General features: G+C 33.9%; 3 protein-coding genes and 2 long non-coding RNA genes across 5 annotated transcripts; 2 read left to right on the top strand and 3 right to left on the bottom strand.

The window, feature by feature from the left end:
* Positions 1-1,373: 1,373 nt before the first annotated feature.
* Positions 1,374-4,397, bottom strand: LOC113497543. Its single transcript, XR_003400901.1, has 4 exons — positions 4,371-4,397; positions 3,850-4,089; positions 3,054-3,216; positions 1,374-1,897 (listed from the first exon to the last, which is right to left on the bottom strand). It is a non-coding gene; the product is annotated as an uncharacterized LOC113497543 (long non-coding RNA).
* A 2,908-nt stretch (positions 4,398-7,305) lies between these two features.
* On the bottom strand, positions 7,306-8,463 carry LOC113497662. The gene is made up of 2 exons (XR_003400911.1): positions 8,378-8,463; positions 7,306-7,718 (listed from the first exon to the last, which is right to left on the bottom strand). It is a non-coding gene; the product is annotated as an uncharacterized LOC113497662 (long non-coding RNA).
* Positions 8,464-10,456: 1,993 nt separating this feature from the next.
* Positions 10,457-11,736, bottom strand: LOC113497493. Its single transcript, XM_026877060.1, has 2 exons — positions 11,367-11,736; positions 10,457-10,948 (listed from the first exon to the last, which is right to left on the bottom strand). The coding sequence occupies exons 1-2, from the start codon at positions 11,634-11,636 to the stop codon at positions 10,742-10,744; spliced, it is 477 nt and encodes a 158-aa protein (XP_026732861.1). The 5' UTR covers positions 11,637-11,736; the 3' UTR covers positions 10,457-10,741.
* On the top strand, positions 11,095-14,391 carry LOC113497492. The gene is made up of 4 exons (XM_026877058.1): positions 11,095-11,228; positions 12,744-12,893; positions 13,204-13,341; positions 14,118-14,391. Exons 1-4 carry the CDS (start codon positions 11,169-11,171, stop codon positions 14,292-14,294), a joined length of 525 nt encoding a protein of 174 aa, XP_026732859.1. The 5' UTR covers positions 11,095-11,168; the 3' UTR covers positions 14,295-14,391.
* A 1,843-nt stretch (positions 14,392-16,234) lies between these two features.
* Positions 16,235-20,643, top strand: LOC113497405. Its single transcript, XM_026876950.1, has 3 exons — positions 16,235-16,279; positions 16,602-16,789; positions 19,757-20,643. The coding sequence occupies exons 1-3, from the start codon at positions 16,235-16,237 to the stop codon at positions 19,968-19,970; spliced, it is 447 nt and encodes a 148-aa protein (XP_026732751.1). The 3' UTR covers positions 19,971-20,643.
* Positions 20,644-21,584: the final 941 nt, after the last annotated feature.

Below are 21,584 nucleotides of genomic sequence, written 5' to 3'. Positions count from 1 at the left end.
TAATCGAGGCAAAGGCCAGCATTTGATTACGCAACGGCAAACATTTTGGCATCTAAGTCCCAGCGTAACGACCTACCTGGATATACGCGTCATCGTTATTACCGGAACGTATCGACAACACAACATATCGACTACCTACTGACTATTTTATAGTTTAGAAGAGTCTGCATCCCTTTCTCAAATCCTCTTACGATGTCCAAGAACTAAAGCAAAGTGTTCTGTTTTATTTTCTTTATCGCTTTGATTTTAGTGACGTTTTCAAGCTTCGCTTCATTTAATTAAATTAACTCTTCTTCTTTCGTATAGTAAATGATTATTAAATACATGTATACTTGGTATACACGGTGATTTTTTAGTCGTCTTACAGAAGCAGCCCAGTTCATCCGACGTATAATACCCCTAGGCGCGATTATTATTTTTTTATCATCAACTAAGATAATAGGTACGAAGAAAAATGAAACATACTCTTTAAAATGATAAAAACACCGCCGCCGGCGCCCCTTACCATTGTTAAAAGGCTCGGACCGCGCTCGCAACAGAGCTGTGTTTCTAAAACTACGAATTGCATCATAATATTGAATAAAAATTACATTTTAAATTTATTCAAATCTCATAAATAATTCTTTTTTTATCATGAACGTGTTCTAGTCATTGGATACATGAACTGGGCTGCTTTTGTAAGACGACTAAAAAATCACGGTGTATAAACGACTCGCCACGAGGGTACTATTATTAGGTACTTTAAATGGCGAAAAACAAAACCTATGTTAAAAGAGTACTTTGTTTTTTCGCATAGATCAATCTTATAATAGTTGAAAGTAACCCTGTATACTACACTATCTAGAGAAAAAATACTTAAAAAGATATTTAAAAAGCTTTGAAAGGACATAAGATTTAAGGAATACAATGAATATATTTTTACCAAGATCTAGATGGCGCAAAAAATAAAAAGAAACTAGCTAATAGATGAAAAAGATTTTATTAAAATATTAGTACTATTTATTTTTAAGCAAAAATCAACCTTAAATTACATGTAAAAGGTACAGTAAATAAGTATTCGAGTAATAAAATACTTATATAAAATACACTTTATTTAATTAATATGACATAATCGACATATAGTTTACAGAAAGTAAAGAAATTGCTTATTTACCTACTAGCTACTAAATTTAACTTAACTTTAAATATGTAGAAATAAAAAGGTGGTAGGTTTGTAAACAAACAATAAATACACATATATTTTCGTTTTTATGAAATAATAATTATTTAGGTATTTTTACCAGCAAATTACTAAAATTAAAAGTTTTATTTACAATTTAAAAAAAGATATATATCAAAAAATATTACTTATCAAAATAAAAGGTATGAAATAAAAGGTTATCAAAAATAAATTATACAAAAGTTAAATATTTCAAAACCTTCAATCGGATTAATAAACTCCTCCTTTGAAGTCGGTCAAAAAGGAAAAGCTAAAATAAAGACGTAATTGCTATTTTTCTCTATGAGTGTTTCGAGAAAAAAATGTCACAAAAAAGCGTTTTTTCTTTCAGTTTTGTGCTAATGTGCAAAATCATACCTAACTGCAGTTTATATACCAGCATGTTTGAAATAATGAAATACATGGTGACTAACCTAACAGCTACGTAAAAAGACCCACATTAGAAATACAAAAACAGAATGTAAATACACAGGTGATTGTACAGATATTAAATATAAGTGTTATTTATAATTGAGTATCATTTCATATATTGCCGGTTTGGTTTCCGTTACCGGGGATGCTGTTGTTTCCATTAACGTTGTGAGAGTAGCAGGAATCGTGGTTTTCTGCTGTTGCGGTTGCATAAAGAACATGGTCGCCCAGTAGGCTCCGAAGACCAGCATCCCAGTGATCAGGAGGCTGTGAAAACATTTTAGGAAATTTTAAAGACTGTTGATCAATTTAGTCTTGAGTATGAAATTTTTTTTTATAAACCCATCCCGTGTTAAGGAATTTATTCCTTGTAATGCTAGGACAACACAAACGTTGAAGACACATACTCAAAAACACCCAGACTCAGGACAAGTATACGCGGAACACATAAATGCCTGTGCTACGCGGACCCGGGGATAGAACCCGCGACACGTCGCACTCAGCGGGTTTGGTACGTGACTTCAACCTCTCGGCTTTCAGAAGTATCAAAAGAGACTTTCTGATAATGATTCCTCTTTATTATACTTTTCCTATTTATGTCCCAATGTTCGAATAAGTTATTTAACATACGACTTGTTTAGGGTTTAGTTATCTACTTTAAATAAAAACACTATAATTGTCTTCAATATTCTCCTTATCCAAGACCATTGTGATACACGAAGACAAACCGAGTTGATAGGCACTTAATTGAATAAAAAAAACACACTCAAAACAAAAAATCACAGAAAATAGCAACACTTTTCAATTTCCTCAGCTGCAACGAGGTGTGGTTTATGCCTGTTTGAAATCTTAAAACACGAAAGCCATGATCGAATGAAAGAATAAAGCAACCTCGAAAATCCTGCTGTTCGGACCCATCGTTAAAAAGCTATTCAAATTATTGCATCTGTCAACAGTAGGTACTCCAGCTCAAGTGCAAATAAAACTAAAGAAACCGATAGGAAACTGGAGAAAATGAAAACCTGTTTCAGTTTCATTGGGATTCAGATAGATAGATATCGAGATATTAGAGATAATTTAAATAGTGGTAAGTAGTTAAGTACAAGAATAAGGTATAAAAAAAAATAAAAAAACACACACTAATAAAACGCACACTCGTTATTTTAACTTATTGTCTTCAATTAATTCGAATTTTAAGAAGGATTCAAACTTGTGATTCAGTTAATTAGTTTTTTTCACTCGTAAAAAGAAGTAATGTTAGGAAAAAAAGCAAGAAACAGTCATGTTAGAAAATGGATTAATACAACTTCATTTTAAGGCAACGAAAATTAGGTTAGTATGACATAAAAAAACAACTCACACAGACACAGAAATCAAACCTCAATCAATCAAAATGTGTAACAACACCACACAGAGTACTCACAATCCAGCTACAACCATTCTGATGTATTTATGGAGATAAAGATATCAACAATTTAAAGGAAATAATCCGAGGATTTAACCCGATACGAAAAAGGTTCAGAAAAAGTATTAAATTTCAATTAGCAGTCGTGATGGTAAATCCGTATCTGATGCACTCGAACTACCTGTGAAACATAGGAATAAAGAGAAACATTTAAATAAAATTAAATAATTGATCCGAAAAACCTGGTAACCGATAGAGCTATGTAAAATGTTTTAAAAACGTTATTTTAGTTTTATCATCCCCTATGCATATTTTTTCTCGATATGATCAAGATAATAACTTTTGCGTCAAGAAGATATTCATGAATAAGTCGTTTTGTTTAACAATATATTTTATATGCTACTTCAAAAAGAAAGCAAATAAATAAGGATAATAACAAAATAATGATAATTCCAATAAAAGAATTAAATACTGGTAAGATTTTCAATTTAACTTATAAGTGACAATCAGCTTAATGAAACATTAACGTCAAAACTTCGCGATCTCCGATAAACTGATTTGTTAGAAGTATGAAAATCTGTCGTTAAAAACTGTAATAAAAAAATAATACAAAAGTAACACTATGTTAAAAAATTTCATATCAACTACTCAAAATATTCTATTTATTTGCATTTTACCTATGCAATATAACAAAACGAATTCAAGAATAAATTAGAATGTAATTTTTAGAAGCCTGAATCTGCTTAAATTAATAATGAATTCAACACTTTCTAGCCATAGTAACAGTTTGATGAATAATAAGACTTTTACTTACAATGCAAATGCCATTAATTAAAACCACTGACAATCGGAGCACTGTAGCGAATTACAACTAAAAAAAACTTCCGCGGAGCGTTGGTTCAAGGAGATAGTGCTTCTATAATGGTAGAGAGCATAACTGATGTTAGGACATGTTTTCACTGCCATTACAATCTTTTGTGGCCATTGTGCCCGACCATTGTATAGTTTATTTTATATTATATAAAACACTAGTTCAATCATCTGCTGTACCTCTCTGTAATTTAATAATAAACCCGCCTAAAGACTTTTTACAATTACAAATTGTTATGTGAAAGAATTCTAATAGTATTTTTGATACGATTTAAAAAATGTGGGAAGGGGAATTTATGGATGCACTATCCATTCAATTTTACACCAGATTGAAAGAAAACCATTTAAAGATGCTCAAAACTTTGACACACACAATTGCGGGATCGAAAGGTTCTGGTAAAGGTCCTTCTTTAAAGGGTAATATTTTTTGCCACCCTAATCATATTCTGCTAAACTGTGAGATACCGATAATCTAGTTAGGTTCAAGGACCAGAACGATCGATTCGATCAAGAATATCCTTTTTGTTTGTCCCAACGCTCCCAGTCTGCTCCTTCCTTTCTCCATTAGCTTTTTCCCCTTCTACTATCTCTAAGTTTAGGATCATACTTTTGGAATGAAACTAGACATTCGAGTATTGCTCCGAAAAAAGTCCAATTATAAAAAGGCGCAGGAATGCAGGCCTCCCGGTCTTTATGTCAGTCAAAGCTATCGTGTTGACAGTACTTACAATAAAAAGGTTGAAATAGCTGAAAGAGCGATATCTAAATTCAAAACCACAACTTGTAATCATTGCCAGTATAGGCCGCAAAATGAGAAGATGTAACTATAATCGACAATATAATTAGACATAATAGGTACTTGTCTGAAGCAGTTCGGGAGAATTCTCTCGTTGATGAAATTGTATTCTTTCTGGCATCATAAATATTTATATTGCTACATAATAAAGAATTAGTGAAAAATATCTCACACTTCGTGCGACACGATGAACGCGACCTTACATTTGCCGAAATGAACAATGAAAAGTATTGATTAAACACATAAGCGTACCATGAGAACTTTTTTATTCTTATTGGCCAGTCTATGTATGTTCCCAAATGTCAAATATATTTTTGAGCGTAGCGAACCATGAACTGGACAAAAATAAGGAGTCTTGCTGGGTTTTCTCCATAGGAATGAATAATTCTTAGCGGGCATCTGGGGGTAGCAGGAGTTGCTATAAGTACATATTTCTAATAGACGTTTCTAAAGAACACTTATTTGTTCTTCAAAAAGAAATAAGAATTAATCAATTCAATTCCTATTCGTTGTATGAAAGTACAAAATTGGATTCATCGAATTGAAACATAGAAGATAAAATTACCAAATTGAAAATTAATTATTTTAGATACCTCAGTTATGGTTTTGTTTTTATAGGCTCCATTTAGTTATCCATTTCCTATTGAGTCATATTATAATATGAATGTTACCATTGTTTTACTATTTATGCCTATTGTTAAGACAAGGAAGTTCTTTAAGTGCAATTTTAATAAACAATTTTTGGCAAAAATTAAACCGACTTAAAAAATAATCTAAATGACTAAATCATTAATGTATCAGCTAGGCACCTAGTTTTCTTTTGTGATGCCATCGTCTCTTTCTTACTGATATGACAATATCTTTTGATATTCAGTTTCTTTTTCGTTATGTGTCTCTGGTATTTTGGTTCAATATCTTGTTCACAAAATAGTTTTAACTAGTCGAGGTTGATCTTCTCGCAAGAATACATTGTCCTGTTTATAGTAACTTCGTGAGCCGCCGCGTCAGCTCACCGCGGACTCCGGTTGGGTTCGAAACCAGTAGGGAAATCTTGATAAGCACGCGTCATTTTATGTCACATTAGGAATCTATCTCCTGAAGAAAATATTATTCAACTCTTAATCGTTGACCAGTTGTACCTTCCGTTCATGAAATTTTTATTATCAGACACGTATGGAATTCCAAATTGAAAATAAAACCCGTGGGAATGTTTCTTATTTAACAATATCATGAAGTGACCACTACCGTGAATGCTTCAGAGTGAAAGATTTCGAAAATCGGACAACAGAACCAAACATTTTCTAGATTGGTTGCTTGCTCAGAAGAGTGTATAATATTTTAATTTATAAAAAAATCTTGAAACCAATCATCAGACCCTGACATGGCAGCAATGGGACCCAACACTGGATTATCGAAATTAAACTTCTGCGCAAGAAGAAAATAGTAAGAAAATTCTTTGACTTGATAGTTACGGCTGTTGAACAATAAATAGGTGCGAAACAGTTACTATCATAAAATAAATCTACCAATTCTTCTGTTATAATGAATTATATCGTTGTTACCTCCTTGCAGATCAGAAGGGTAAAGTCATTAAAATCATACGTGCCTCAAATTATCTGCATAGTCGAGTATAGTCGAGGATACGTTCCCCGCATTGGACAAAAAAAATTGTACTGAGTCCGGTTGTCTCGTGCATGATGTTTAGATATTAGTGAATACCGCGACAGAATAATTAAAATTAGCTGTGTTAAAGACGATTAAAAAAATATATTTATAAAATCATTTCTAATGACTTTTGCATATCTGACAATTTTATGAATGAAATTGCGGTGCCCTTTGGAACTGATAATGTCTAGATGTGACATCTAGAGTGGCCGCAAAGTATTACTTCATTATTCGTGTACCGGGGCTACGGTAACCGAATTTCGGACAATCCCGCTGCCCCGGCAGGCATCAGTTCTAAAGAACTCCACAGAACTTGCGGACTTCTCTTTGAGGCGTGCTAGAGCAGACTGATCGGGTGGTAAGCTACCCATAGCTTAGCTCCTGGGGGTATACTATAGGCTACACATTATATATATTCTTCAGGCAGTTCGACTTCACGTAAACACTAATTCTGAACGGGATGGCTTTTAGTCAGCGTCCAAATTGCTCTTTGGAATTGAGCCTAAAGTTCAGTAATCTTGACAGTTTACATTACACCGTATTTATGTAGTATCTCAGACTTCTTCAGTTTTGTCTAAGCAGGTTTTCTTTAAACAGTAATAGACTAGTGTTTAAACTGATAATAGAGTTCTAGAAGCGTAACGGACCACTCTACCTTTTATAGTGAGTTCCCTTCAGAGCTTGAGTGTACGCAACTTATCGACAAATAAGAAATACTACCTGAGTGTACAGTATTAGAAATAAGTACTTCTTTATTCAAACTTATACAACTTTTTACTAGATAACATTCACAGCAAGGATTTTCGGAATCACGTAAAACTTTTGGAAATTCAAAAACACTTATGATTCGACCTACACCACCCCAAAGGAAAAGAGTTCCAAAACTCTGATTTTTGACAATGTGGGAAAAAATTCAAAATACAAGTAAAACACAAAAAACTTAGTCCAAAAAATATAATTAACAAAACTTATTCAAAAACATGCAGCATAACGAGCCATAACATAATTGTAATCATTGTAGGGGGATCATTCTGGATCATTATGAACGCCGTGCCGTAGAGAATGATCTGCAGGCCTGCCGTCATATCCTTAAGGAAGCCAGTTGCGAAAGCGAGACAACGCAATACTTGCTATATAGCGCCGTCTCTTTTCCACATCTGCGATAACATTACTAAGAAGTGGTGAGAGGGGACAGCTGGACCACATTCACGACGCGGCGTTCAAAGGCTCAAATGCTGCTTGGAGGTGGTGATGTTGATGATATTGGCGGGATAGTTGACGGCATCGGCATGCTCATTAAATACTTCGTCGTCCAATATGCTCCGAACGCCAGTAGTCCAGTTATGAGTATACTGAAAAAATAAAACGAAATTTGTTTAGTTTCAATAAAAAACTGAGGTCTATACATAGACTGGTGAAAAACAGACTACGTTAGCTCTTAAAATTACCTTATGTCTAAGGATTATTGGATCCGATAATAGTTAGAGAATCGGAAAAACGACTTAGGGATGAGTCTGCTAAATTACAGTTCAGTCAAATATAAATTAAGTTCTAAAACGAGAACTAAGTCATTTATAAATATGAATATTTACCAAAATAAATAAATCAAAAACCACCAAGTGCTAATGGGCCACAGACGGTTCAAATTTGGGCCTATGGTTTACACATATTAGATGAAAACCGTCAAAAAGTGAAATGTTGTCTGAGTCATTTTTTTTTTGTGGAATGTTCAGACAAACAGACATTTGAAAAACGTGAAGTTAGTAAAGTGCCGTTTGTAATGTAAAATGCAATAAAAAGATGTATCTTCATCAATCAGGGATGTTGTATCATTGAACACCCTTCTGATGTATTGAGGTCAAAAAGGGGGACTCACTAGAAAAATATGTAATACATTTTGTTTGATCTCTTGATTAATATTATTTCAAATATTTTAAACTAATTTTGTTCCTTGCTCTATAATGTAATTTATAAAGGACAATTTAAACTAAGACATATACACGACACTCACAATCCAAACGGCATTATTTCAGTTTTTCGTTCACAGTAAATTTGGACACTTCTCACATGACAGCTCTTGTACTAAAACGTATGGACAATAACATCGAATTCTTTATATAGATCGCGGTTAATAAAGGTGAGACTACACTGCTAGCTAAAGCTGAAGCTATACTCCCAAAACTACAGAATAAATGAACCAATTAGTAGTTTTCTGCTCTTGTTCTAATACTTCGGTTACGAAGTGCTACTAAAGGGGGATCATAACTTTTTCGTAAAAAAGGAGGTTTTAGTATAATATTTTTTTGTATTATAGCCTTACCCATTCTTTAGTCTTTCAGTAGGTAATATAAAGGTTCAAATCCTGGAATTATTTATTTCAACTGAAAGGGTTTCAACTTCAAATGTAGAGAGGAATAATGCGTTCAAAAATCAAACATGGACTGATTCCAAAAGCTCGCTGTTTTTCGCTTTGACAAACGCTGGTGCTTTTCGGGCATTTCCGGCGATCGACGATCGTGGCTTCGCTTTGGCTTGGCTTCTAAAAAATCAGAAAGGAAGAAGACATTGCTGTGCAATAAAATGCGATCATTAGCAAGCAGTATAACAGCCCCTAACATTTTAGAACGCGCATTGTCTAATGTTGACCAAACAAAACTTGTGTAGTACAAACTTGTGGACGACAAATTGTAAATATCTTTCATACGTTACATTCATAGAGTTCTTGTATTTTCGTTCACTAAATTTGATACAAGTAAAACAAATGCGTAAGATTGTTTTGAGTACCAAAACCTTTGTATGCATATGAGCGTATTGTCCAGTACATGTGTATATTATCGGATCTCAGTCTCGTTAATAATAACCGCTGGAGTTTTATTATTAATTTAATTTTCTTAACCATAATAGCGGTGGAAAGAAGGCCTACCAAGTTTCAAATTTATATTCTTGCAGTTGTGGAAGTGTGAAGGCGCGCAACACGCTGTAGTGTGGCAGTTCTTACAGGAGGAATAAAATTGGATGTGTTAATCCAGGTTATAAACGATGTGTGTACCAAATTTTGCCCAAATCCGTTCAGTGGTTTTTACGTGAAAGAATAGCTAACATCCAACCATAATCAAAACTTTCGCGTTTATTATATTAGTTAGATAAGAGACCAAAAAAACTAAACTAATCTTCAAGATGAGACGAGTTTGCGTCTTCATCCGAAGGAGCAATCTCAAGAGGATTATTTAACATTCACCAGTGGCATCATCGTAATTAAGAGAAACTAAACTATTCCTCATGTTGCTGTGTCTATTGCTCATACAAGGCGTATGATACGTTCTATTGTTTTTCTCATGTTGTTGATACACTAGAGCATTGACTTGAAATGTAACGTTTCTACGTATGCTCGGCTTCCTCCTCTGAAAATGCTCAGATTCAGTGAGCATTTACCTGTAACATATTGTTTTTTGTGGAAATATCGGACCTTACAGAACATCACCCGCGCTCGTGCTAGCGCTCGAAGAATTATTACTCCAAAATCCTCGCAGATTTGTAAAATAAAGTTGTAACGAAACAAGCATGGTTCGACGTTCGGTTCATGAAGGGATGATACGAGAATATTGCAGCGAACGGATCGTTGTTTTGTTACAGGAAATACGCAAATGCTCAAGACGATTATAGTAATACTAGCTGTTGGCTGCGACTTTGTCCGCGTGGTTAGATAAGTTAGGAATTTTTGAACGGAAGCCCTCGAAGATGAATAATTTTCCCTGTTTTTTTTTCAACATTTTCCATTGTATCTTCGCTTCTATTAGTCGCTGCGTAATGGTGTATAGCCTAAAACCTTCCTCAATGAATGGTCTATTCAACACAAAAACATTTTTTCAATTTGAACCAGTAGTTCCTGTGATTAGCGCGTTCAAACAAACAAACAAACTCTTCAGCTTTATATGAGTATATTTGTATAGAAGTATAGATTTGTGAAGAAATTGTTTCTGAAAGTCTCATATTCCACTAAAATTACCTGGTTTGGATCCTACGCTTAATTTGCTATCTAGCAAAAACTCTTCTCCGAGTGTTCTAATATTGTACTAAAATAAATAAACACTTACATCTCTTCACTTTATTTAGTGTAAACAATATTACAAAGTCACATCGTATCTGTTTTGTGCCATAACTTAACTGCAAAATCAGTTTTTAAACTGGATTAACCGTTCTTATTAGACAAGACTCACTTCACAAAATATTTAAAATTCAGTCATTTAACGGGGAAAATTTCGTTTCATAGCCATGACCGTTTCAGAGTCAGAAAAAGATAGAGCTATAAAAAACTACTAGCTATACTTCTTTCCTTTTTAAAGGAACGGAGGCCATTTTTAATCCAACGATAGCTCTACGACATAATTATGGCAATGAATTCACAAAGTTTGAAAGCACCCGCAAAGAGGCTGATTATACCAATAGCGTAATACACTTTATCAACTTGCTCATCATGCTTTGCATGCCGTACTGATTCTCTTGACCCTACTGCTGGTTGATGTTGATGATGATGATGGTGATGGTGCTGGCGCCTTTTCATAATTACAATCTCGTGAAGAATCTGAGAAAAGAAAGTATAAAATATATGTGATGAACATTTGTTTATGCAAGACGTCTGCTTGAATTTCTTTAACATAAGGAAGAGGAATACTTTGAACGTCATCCCTTGAAAGTAACGGACCACATTCACCATATTTCAAAATACCGAATGGGAATGGTTTTGATTTTGTTTTTGAATTCAGTTCAGGGCAAAAAAATCCTCTTTGATTTATTCCATCCTGATGCTTGAGGAAAGAAGAATGAGACACCAGACTCTCATCATAATCCTCGATAATCGCATGGTAATCTTCTTCGCCTAAGTCAATGGCTTTTTTGGAATTGATTATTTTTTTATTGCTCCGGGATAAAATTTTAAAACATTCACCAGTATAGCACCAACTTCTAGTAATAGACAAGGTACTATTAATCTTAATACTCACAAGTACAACACCAGTGGTAAAGAGTAACACGACCCCAGTCAGAAGGTAATATCCAAGAACAAACATGTCGATATTGTCGTCCACACTCTTCGATATCATGAGCCCTATGGGTATTATTATTTGGCTCCATATCGTGCCTCCAACAAGAGTCTGCTCGTCTCTGAACTTGGGCCTAGCATCGACACCAGCCCCTGCCCATAACCCCGCCGCTGCGATCACCAGCCCTATACTACATAATTTCATTATTATCTCAACGTATCTTGTAATCATTTGTGTCTGTAATTTCTATATGATACGAGTCGTCTATCAAAGCATTTTGGCCTAAAAATATGTAAAGTTATGTAAAGGTACATGACATATGTCTAACTTTGTTATTAGGATTTTTGACAATGCTATTTTCGGTGCGTTCAAGTTGAAGAAGTTTCTATTACCTCTTTAGCTATAAGTATTTACTAGAAAAGAACCAGATTTTATAATTTCTTTGGTTAGTCTTTTCCGCATTGTCGTTTGTTCAAATTACTTACTTAATCGAGCCGTTTTCGAATGTTAAACACAGGAGGTGCATCTTAACGACAGTCGAAACAACTCTTGAGCATAACTATCGTGTATTTTATGCATGTTCCATTTCATGGCATTCCAAGTTTATCATCAGATGCCAAACATTAAAAAACAACAATCCGTGTTGCACCTTGATTATTATTAAGCAGGCAAAAGTTTTGAGCGTCATTCATATTTTGAAGTTCTTTTCTTAAGAATAATCATATTTGATTACGGTTAAAACCTAGTCCAGATTATTTTGAGTCCATGTCAATTACAAGGTCATGAATGTTAATATTTTTATAAGTGGTCAATGATATTTATGATGCTGTTATATAGTCAGGCAGTAATGGCTAAACATACGTAATGATCGAAAACATTAGGAACATTACCAGATTTCCACTTTTCCAATGTAATTTAACTTTGCCATTGGTCTTTAGTAGGAGGCATCATGGAAAAGTGTCTTTTGTTGCTAGTTATCATACAGTTAATATATTCTGCTATTGTAAGTGAAAAAATAGATCAAGTTAAAGATAGAATGGGGTCTACCATACGTCGTCATCTCTTAAAAAATCTGCTTGAGTTGCGGAAACAACACAGTGCAATATGCAATATTGTGTTTCTCTTCCACACGTGTGACAGCGTTATTTTATGAAGATATGAAGGGCCTTCAATTTCTATGTATAAATCGGCTACTAGGCTTTATCTCATGAACCATTACAGCTACATAGTTAAAATTTTCATCACCCGATTTGTTTTAGGCTATTTCCTCAGTGTAGCGAATCCGACTCGCCCTTGACCTCTAAACATTAGGCTTTTAATTATTACAATTATTTTTAGGGCGGAAATTATTATTCAGGGAAACTGTCAAGATTTGAAGCATGCAAGGGGCCGAAACGAAAGAACTGTACTGATTTAAAAGTTAGCCTGACTGATGAATATACAATGTACTTCGATTTGCGCGTCAAAGAAAATGTCGCTCTGACATGGGTATGTTTAATATTCCTAAAATACTTGTTTCTACAAACCTTATGTAAATCATAATATGAATAATATCGACTTCTGCATTCCTTCTATTACTTCCATTCATACATTTTTGGAAAGATTTTCTCTAACCTCTATTTGCCACCTCTATATCATACCCACAATCTTTTTCTTCATTTTATGGGACCGTTTTGAGATGTTTGTAGATAACTCATATTATTTAAAAATTGGCTGGCTGAAAGCTATCGAAAAGCATTTAACCCCTTTCTGAGCTAATCAAACAAAAGGAAAAATTGATTCATATTCTCCCTTTCAGGGTAGAGTAAAAACAATAAAAAATAAGCAAGATTCCAATGGAATTAACTTACAAATGAAGAAGCCTTGTGATCATTTCTTCGTCAGACAAAGTTTAAAAAAAAACCTCAAGGTTACCGACGATTGCATTCTTAAAAAGGTAAATAAAAATCATTAGTTTTTATAGTCCTAATTATGAGCAAGAGTGACGGTTAGTTCCTATCAAGATAATATTAAGACATAAATATTATAACCAAAGCGGGTAAAGACACTGGCTCATGTAAGACAGGCTTTAAGCCTAGCACAGGCGCCAGGGTTAATTTTATATGAATAAAAAAATATTTTTTAATTTATGTTAGGCGTTTGCCTCAGGTCAAATCACTTGAATCAGTAGAGTTTATAAGCTTGTACTTGCATAACTTGGGTAGAAGTCTTAACTGGAGGTCCTACTGCCTGTGACAGTATTTTTGCTACAGTGGAATCGAAACGCCGCTCTTTATTCCGTAGTCCGTCATTTAGGTTCCATGATTGGTATAGACTCAATCTGAAAATCTACCTACAGAATTCTGATTTTTGCTAGTATTAGAGTCTAGCGGCACTGTCCATGAATATCTAAGTTAGTGACAGGCAAAAAATTATATTCGTGTACATACCTACCCGTATCTACTCCATATTTCATTTGATAACTACAATGACTGCAAGACGCTTAAACGTGATTTTTACATCTTTGTTCTTGAATATGGATGTTGTTCAGTTAACAAATTTCATATTTTTTTTAATGTCTGGAGTAAGACATGACTTTAAGCGCCTGTTTCACAATATCTGATTAACCGGTATCTGGTTAAAATGGTAAAAAATTTAAATTGTGAAACAGGCCCTAAATGAATAACTTTAAATTTTAAGACATTCCCTAAAATGATTGTATTTTTATTTCAGGGCCACTACATTGTCTCAGAGAGTATTAAAGATACTTATCGGAATTATTCCCCTACGAGTGAATACAATCTTGGTTACATGGAGTTCCAGGTCTTGTTTATTGGGAGTCAATGTAACGTCATGTGTTTCTACCTTAACATATTTACTGAATACTCGAACAGCACCAAAAAGGGATAAAAAATGTGGATTCTCTTTATCAATAAAAAACGACACTTTCTTTTGTCTTTCTGTTACTTTCACCATTATGTATAGCTTACCACATACATGCAATAATCGATACTGTCAGATCTTATACAGAGCTACTTATCATGAAATAGTTTTAAAACTTTTATAAAATAAATAAATTTATTTTGTAAAAGTCTATCACAGTAAATCAAATTATAGTCTCAGACAAACCAAAATCATTCTAAAAAAACTAACTTTCTCGGCTCAGCGACCCGAAGTGAGTCATGGCCTCCAAAACGAGAACTCTCCATTCTGTGCGGTCCTGCGCTGTATCCTGCCAATTGTTGGCATGGATTTCACGTAGGTCCGCTTCCACCATATCCCGCCAGCGGTACCTGGGGCGACCAACAGGTCTGCGTCCTGTTGGTTGACCCAGATACGCTCTTTTAGCTGCTCGATCCTCCCCCATGCGTTCTACGTGTCCGAGCCATCGTAATCGTAGACAAACCAAAATCATTCTTACTAAACCAAATCTTTGACAAGTCTAAATTAAGGCAGGACCTATTATCACTAAACCTCAATGTATGTTGTCAGTTGATATTGAATTAGAATATTACACCGTACTGCAATTCGGTGAGCATTGACCCTTATGTGCTTTACATAAGAGTTTTGAAAAGGAATTAAAAGTAGTTTTAAAAATTCATTAAGTTTTTATGACCCACAATTATACTTGCAAGCAAGCTCAGTTCTTTGGTAGTACCCGTTTCATGAAATACGGGATGAATCTGCGTGTTACAAATAAGGAAAATGTTAATGACCAGCAATACTATAGCAAATGCTATCAATAATTATAATAGCATCGTATCAACTAGAAAAAAGTGCTAAAAAGAAAGAAAGAAAGTCATCAGCAGTCTAGCTGCCACTGTGAACGAGTGACACAGCTGAGTACCAATGTTTTACAAGAAGCGATGGCCTATCTGACCTCTTCCTTCGATACCCTCAGTAAGACTGGGAGTCGGACTAACTCGCTTTTAGTCCGTAACATATATTATGTAGTCCTCGGAAGTGGAATTAGTGTGGACCAGTAATCCAACTCTTGCTAATACCCTAACCACAGGATATTGTGAAATCATTTTAAGTTAATGACTTTTTAAGCGGCAATAATGTTTATAATTTTATGGTATTTTAGATCACAACAACATAAAGGTTGTATCTAATACATAATCATATATAACGAGATCATACATTAGGGACATTGTTATTGAATTTTGAAATGGTATATTTCAATCCATCTAAGGTTTTCGGTTTTAGTTGTACGTCATGAATAAATGGATTCTGTTGGTCATTTTCATATACTCCGCTACAGTAAGTAAATCTACAACATTTGTGTTTCAAGAATACTGAGCTCTCGGCCTACCGCTATGTTTTAGATATATAAAAGAAAGTTTGGAAACGTGACAGCGCAATACAGTACGGCGTCTGCCATCATCAACTGCAATTATAGTTTTAGTTTAAGAGTTAAAAGCAGAAAATCAGAGATCTCACGCCCATCGATTTTTTTGAGTGGCAATGAGAAATGCCGCTCTTCGCCGAGTGTTGTGCTATCACGCTTCTATATATAATAGTTATAATACTACATTAAGACGTGGTGGTAGATCTTCGGGTTGTAGTGGTCGTCACTATACGGCACCATATAAAGTGAAACTATTATAATGTTGTAAAACAAAATGCCAGGAATGCCAAGAGATTGCAATCCTTTAAGCAATCTTACTTTAACGTAACCTATTCTTGAATCGACAATGAAGTCTTACTACAATATTAATTGTCAGCTTTTTTACTATTTTCAGGGATCATATTACTATACAGGAAAAATTACAAAGTTCGAAACGTGCAAAGGTCCGAAACGTAAAAACTGCTCTGTTTTAAAAGTAAACGCGCCTGATGATAACACAATGAATTTCGATTTGCTCGTCAAAGAAACTGTAGCTTTGACAGTTGTAAGTTAAATATCATTGTAGTTTTTATAGCCTTGAATCTCCCACTTCTGAACATAAGCTTACCTAAATCTTTTCATGCTTTTTTATCTTGCTCTAAGCCGAAACGGGAATTTCGGAATACATCCATAATGCCATCTCTCCTGCAGCGCCGACGAGATTTTTATTCAAAATTATTATATTTTAAGAGTATTCCAGTCTTAAGCAATCCGTTAACCACAGACACCTATTGGTTGTCTTTTTACTTAGTACAATCATCGAATCACCAGTTCTGTTAAATATGCAGTATTCCTTTAAAAACAGACACATAATTTTGTGCTTCTAGGGCAAAATAACAGCAATAAGAAACAAGCAAGAGACGAATCAATTGGCTTTCCAAATGAAGAAACCTTGTGACCATTACTTCATCAGAGAAATGTTTAAACGTTTTCTCAAAGTCACAGACGATTGTGTGGTTAAAAAGGTAATAATGTCATTATGTTTATATTGGTATTGCACTACTCTACACCACTAGCCTGTGGCAGGGAGTGATATGAAGATTCAAATATTTCGACGCACGCTTATTTTAAGTACCACACTTTTTGTTCCGAAATAGCCTGCTTCGCAATAACGTCATTCGAATCTTCATAACACCCCCCCCTGTGGTAATAGTATCATTGGATGCCACTGCAATTATCATCATTTTCGAAATATTTTTGATTTCAGAACCACTATGTTTTCTCATTGAGTATCAAAGAAGGCTTTCGGAAGTTCTCCCCTACAAGTGAATACACTCTTGGCGACATGGCCTTCCATACGATGATGTATGGAAACAATTGCAATGTAATATGTACTATAATCAACATGTATACAGAACATACGAACAGTACTAACAAAGCGCTTTAAAATGTTATTAACCATAGAAATAATCTTACAATCCTCTCCTTAAACTAAAATTTTATGTATGTACTAGCTGACCCAGCAAACGTTGTTTTGCCGAATATATTTTTTTCTAGTTGTATGTATTTTTATTGCTTCAAAACAATAAAACAAAAAATTTCGTCCAAAAAATAATATATTTTTTTTTAGTGTGAGCAACCCTTAACACTTAGGGGTATGAAATATAGATGTTGGTCGATTCTCAGACCTACTGAATACGCATATAAAATTTGGTAAAAATCAGTTAAGCCGCTTCGGAGGAGTACGGTAACTAACATAGTAACACGGGAATTTTATATATTAGAAGATATTTAAAAAAAATACCTCCCGCTGCAATTAATTCAGTTGAGGAGTTTCACAAACATTCAAGTCGCATGCACAAAGACACCCAGACTCAAGCCAAGCTTTCGTGGACCTCACAATTAATTGTCAGTACAGTACAGTCAGTACAGTATTGTACATATTGATAGTTTTTAATATGTTTTGACAAATATTACTAATACATTTACCACCTAAATATTAATGAATAAACACAACATTTTAGTTCATGTTCTACCTCAGCGAACATGAACTAAACGTGTGCGAGAGGTTTTAATTAATCCAGCTTATATTTAATATTCATGTGGACTGGAGCCATCTGCTTAGTGAAATGGAAATATGGTAAACAAGTGTTTGAGTTGAATAAACAAAAAAATATGAGCAGAATTAAACGATACAGAAGAATATTTTAGAGACAATGGCATGGATTTGGACAAAAAATAAAATGAGGCATAACAAGCATTTCAAAATATACACTCAGCAATCTATATTGTTATATTGGTGTCTCTGAATTTTATCTGATTTATGATTTATCAATTTAAATGATTGTACAAAGCCACTGAGTTAAATGTATTTATTGGACCATGAAAAACCATGCTATAGCTATATTTTAACATCATTCAATTTCTAACCACATGATGATGATCAAATACGTAATCATTTATTTAATAATTTGTTTTTCTAAAGCTTTGTATACGTCAGATTATGTAAGTATTAATTTATTCTACACTTTGCTCTTATTATCTAACTGAGATTTTTTCTTTTTATACCCAGTCATCATCCCTATTCTCAAAAGCTTTCTCTTTCGCACTCGGGTCTTTAGCGTAGCGTAAATAAACTCTGGTCAGAGTAAATATACATTCCACCAAAAACATTAAATGTAAAAAGACCCAAGTCTTAGAACGCAATCCTTCCATACTAAAAAGTTTTGAGATCGCATAGGAACCAAGTCCTGTTCAACTTAATTTGTTGGTAATAATAAATCAATATTTTGTGACTATATTAGTCTTGTTTACATTACAATAACAGTGACCTGGTCATGAGCACAATAAGATACAAATATAAAACTGCATATTCGGAGGAGTTCAAGTAATAACAGGACACCTTAACCGAGACTTGGCTTTTGCACTGCCGTGCCCCCGGATTGGTACTAATATATAAACCATTTTATAGGGAGAATATGACCTGGCCTTTACGCATTTTGGATTATGCAAGGGTCCGAAACGAAGGAATTGTGTAGATATAACTGATATCAAACTCAACAGTACTTCATTAAGCTTGGAATTTGTCATAAAAGAAAATTTGAGTGTCGTCAAAGTAAGTGGAAATTTTACTATGAAATGTCTCATTCTTTCAATATTGTAGTCTTAAAAATTAAAAAGGGAATACCTAGAGCAATATAAATAAAAATTAGAAAATATTTTTTTACCTGTATTGGATAGGAGCTGTTAATTCTTTTTAACAATATTCCTTTCTGGAGAAATTAGGTACAGGCCTGTATTTTATAACATTAATTATATACCTTATTTTACTTTTAGGGTAAGGTTATAGGTAACCTTAACAATATGGAAATAATAAAATTTCCAATAAAGAATGTATGTGAGAATGTTTTCTTCAAGCCAGTGTTTAATATGGTTTTAAACTCAAGCACTGCAAACCGCTGCGGAGTATATAAGGTAATGTAATTTTAATACAAGTCAAAGAGTTAAATCTTACAGAAATATTGTTGATTTGAAGTGTCTCTTGTGAATCACTTCTGAAAAAAATAGGTCTGGATCTTTCATTGAGTCCTGCCAGTTAAATTTAAAAGAGAATATTTTCTTCCAATACTTCTATAACATTAATTTAACATCATCTTCGTAATTTGAGATGGTGTAATAATTGTGTGTTAAGTTAAGACCAGCTGATTTAACACTAGTGTTTTAAACTATATTTCAGACAAAAAACTGTGCAAAACTATAATAAAAACTTATTTTTCGTTTGTATCTTTTTTGTTCCCTTATAGACTATTAGCTTTTCGCCCGCGTCGAGGTCGGTTATATCGCGTTTCCAAGAGAACTCTTCAAAAGTCCGGGGTAAAAACTTTCTCAAGGTCAACTCGATCAGTGTACCAAATTTCATCGAAATCAGTTCAGTGGTTTAGACGTGAAAGCGTAACAGACAGACAGACAGAGTTACTTTCGCATTTATAATATTCGTAGGGATAGTTTATGAGCTTTACCGAGACTAAAAATATTCCTATTTTATATTAATTTTGTCGCTTTTCCAGGGGAATTACCACATACAATTAAACATAGAGTCTACAGTGAGAAGGATCTATGGCCACAAATTTATGTATGGGAACTGGTCTTTTAAATCTCTGTTCTATGATGAAAATTGTAACATGCACTGCAGCACCATGAACTTCACAGTGTCACCAAAACCAAGCGGTATAGGGAACAAAACAAATGGGAAATAAATATGTTTTTATAAAAGTTGTTTTTTTTTGCATAATTATTAAATTTAAAATAATTATAATTATAATTTGATAATAAAACGAGCTTCTTAAATACTGCAGAGCAAAATCTTCTCCTACTTCCATTAATGCGATCTATGGCTAAATGGAGCCGAGTTACTAGGAATAGAACTTGTCCCGCCCTCTGCTTCCGGACTCACCACGAGACGCTTTATTCTAATTACCAATACGCGGTTGTCTTAGTGCAAATCTCATTTGACATCTAGCCAATGTGGCTACCCTGTGAATGTAAGTTGATGCCCGGAGTATCGAGTATCAAGGGCAATCAGTAAGATGGGCTCCTAAAAAGTGAACAGATAACATATAAGGGCTACAATCTCTAATAACCATTTTCTATCACTAGAAAAGTCTTTAAACATAGCTAGTAACTTAGGCTTATCAATCCATCAAAATTGCCAGCATTTGTGCCCAACAAACCGGCTATGCTTAATGTTCTACATAAATTACAAAAATTATATCTTGTTGTAATATAATAAGTGGAGTTCAGTTATCGACGATTACCATTCCAAATACCGTAGGTAATGGAAACATAGATGCTCTTTTTTATGCTGTAATAGAGTTTCAGTTTCCAATTTTCTTGACAGTTTTTCTCCAGAAAAAGTTGCATCAAGGCTTCCTGAACATCGATTTTTTATTATTTTTTGTAGCTGAAATACATTATCTGGTATCTATGCTATCTATCTATCTATAATTATAATCTATTACAGCCTTGTGACAGGCGGACGGATAGACGGACTGAGAACCTAACCTTCGTAATAGGAAGCCTATAAGAAAGGGTTTGTAATTGCAATTTTTTTATCAATGAGTTGCCTAAATGAGACTTTTTTGTCAATGAGTTGCATAAAACTTAATAGAGTCAGAAGAAGAATGAAAGGAAATGGATGTTCTGTCGTTTTGGTATAAACAGATACAGATAAAGAGAAACAGAATTAGCATTAAAACCCTTCCATCGAAGGGAAAAATATAATAAACTACTATAAGTGTTTTGCATCTATTAGTATACGAAAATAACCTTGAATTCAACAATAATTGCTAACAAATAACTGCTATCGTTCATATCATTAAATGACAGAGTTTATTAAGTCCAACGAACCGATTAATTGATAAATAACCAACGTTTATTTATGTGGTACTAAAAATAGCATTAATACCTCATTTATTATACAAACATTCGCATTGATTGATACAAAACAATGTGATAACACATTATTTTACATTTTTGGCTCGGTTTATTATGCTCAAATGTTCTAATTCTTCGAAGAAGTATGTAAGTCATCATCGTCCTAGCCTTTTCCCAACTATGTTGATGTCGGCTTCCAGTCTAATCGTTTTCAACAACGTTCTTGTGTTTCACAACAGACAATTATATGGCAAAAATAAAAGCAAACATTATTTGCCACACAACCAATTATTTATTAAACTTTTGTCCAATTTTTAGAACACACTTTGTACCCCATTTATTTAAACTGATATAAATTATACCCATTTAAATATAACCGTAGAACTATTAACAATAATTTATTTTTGTTCAACGAACCATTTAATTGGCTTCTAATC

The sequence above is a fragment of the Trichoplusia ni genome, chromosome 9, assembly GCF_003590095.1.
Source record: "Trichoplusia ni isolate ovarian cell line Hi5 chromosome 9, tn1, whole genome shotgun sequence".
Taxonomy (NCBI): Eukaryota; Metazoa; Arthropoda; class Insecta; order Lepidoptera; family Noctuidae; genus Trichoplusia; species Trichoplusia ni.
Note: the sequence above shows the minus strand (reverse complement) of the source record. Positions and strands in the feature narration are given on the sequence as shown.

What these genes read in the sequence shown, in the direction of transcription:
- LOC113497492 (XM_026877058.1), top strand. Translation starts at nt 11,169, where the DNA reads ATGCTTGAGGAAAGAAGAATGAGACACCAGACTCTCATCATAATCCTC. An exon ending in TAATCCTCGATAATCGCATG is followed by an intron (nt 11,229 to 12,743) that starts GTAATCTTCTTC and finishes AATTATTTTTAG; the next exon opens with GGCGGAAATTATTATTCAGG. An exon ending in ACGATTGCATTCTTAAAAAG is followed by an intron (nt 13,342 to 14,117) that starts GTAAATAAAAAT and finishes TTTTTATTTCAG; the next exon opens with GGCCACTACATTGTCTCAGA.
- LOC113497493 (XM_026877060.1), bottom strand. Translation starts at nt 11,636, where the DNA reads ATGATTACAAGATACGTTGAGATAATAATGAAATTATGTAGTATAGGG. An exon ending in TTACCACTGGTGTTGTACTT is followed by an intron (nt 10,949 to 11,366) that starts GTGAGTATTAAG and finishes TTCTTTTCTCAG; the next exon opens with ATTCTTCACGAGATTGTAAT.
- LOC113497405 (XM_026876950.1), top strand. Translation starts at nt 16,235, where the DNA reads ATGAATTTCGATTTGCTCGTCAAAGAAACTGTAGCTTTGACAGTT. An exon ending in AAACTGTAGCTTTGACAGTT is followed by an intron (nt 16,280 to 16,601) that starts GTAAGTTAAATA and finishes TTGTGCTTCTAG; the next exon opens with GGCAAAATAACAGCAATAAG. An exon ending in TGCACTACTCTACACCACTA is followed by an intron (nt 16,790 to 19,756) that starts GCCTGTGGCAGG and finishes ATATTCCTATTT; the next exon opens with TATATTAATTTTGTCGCTTT.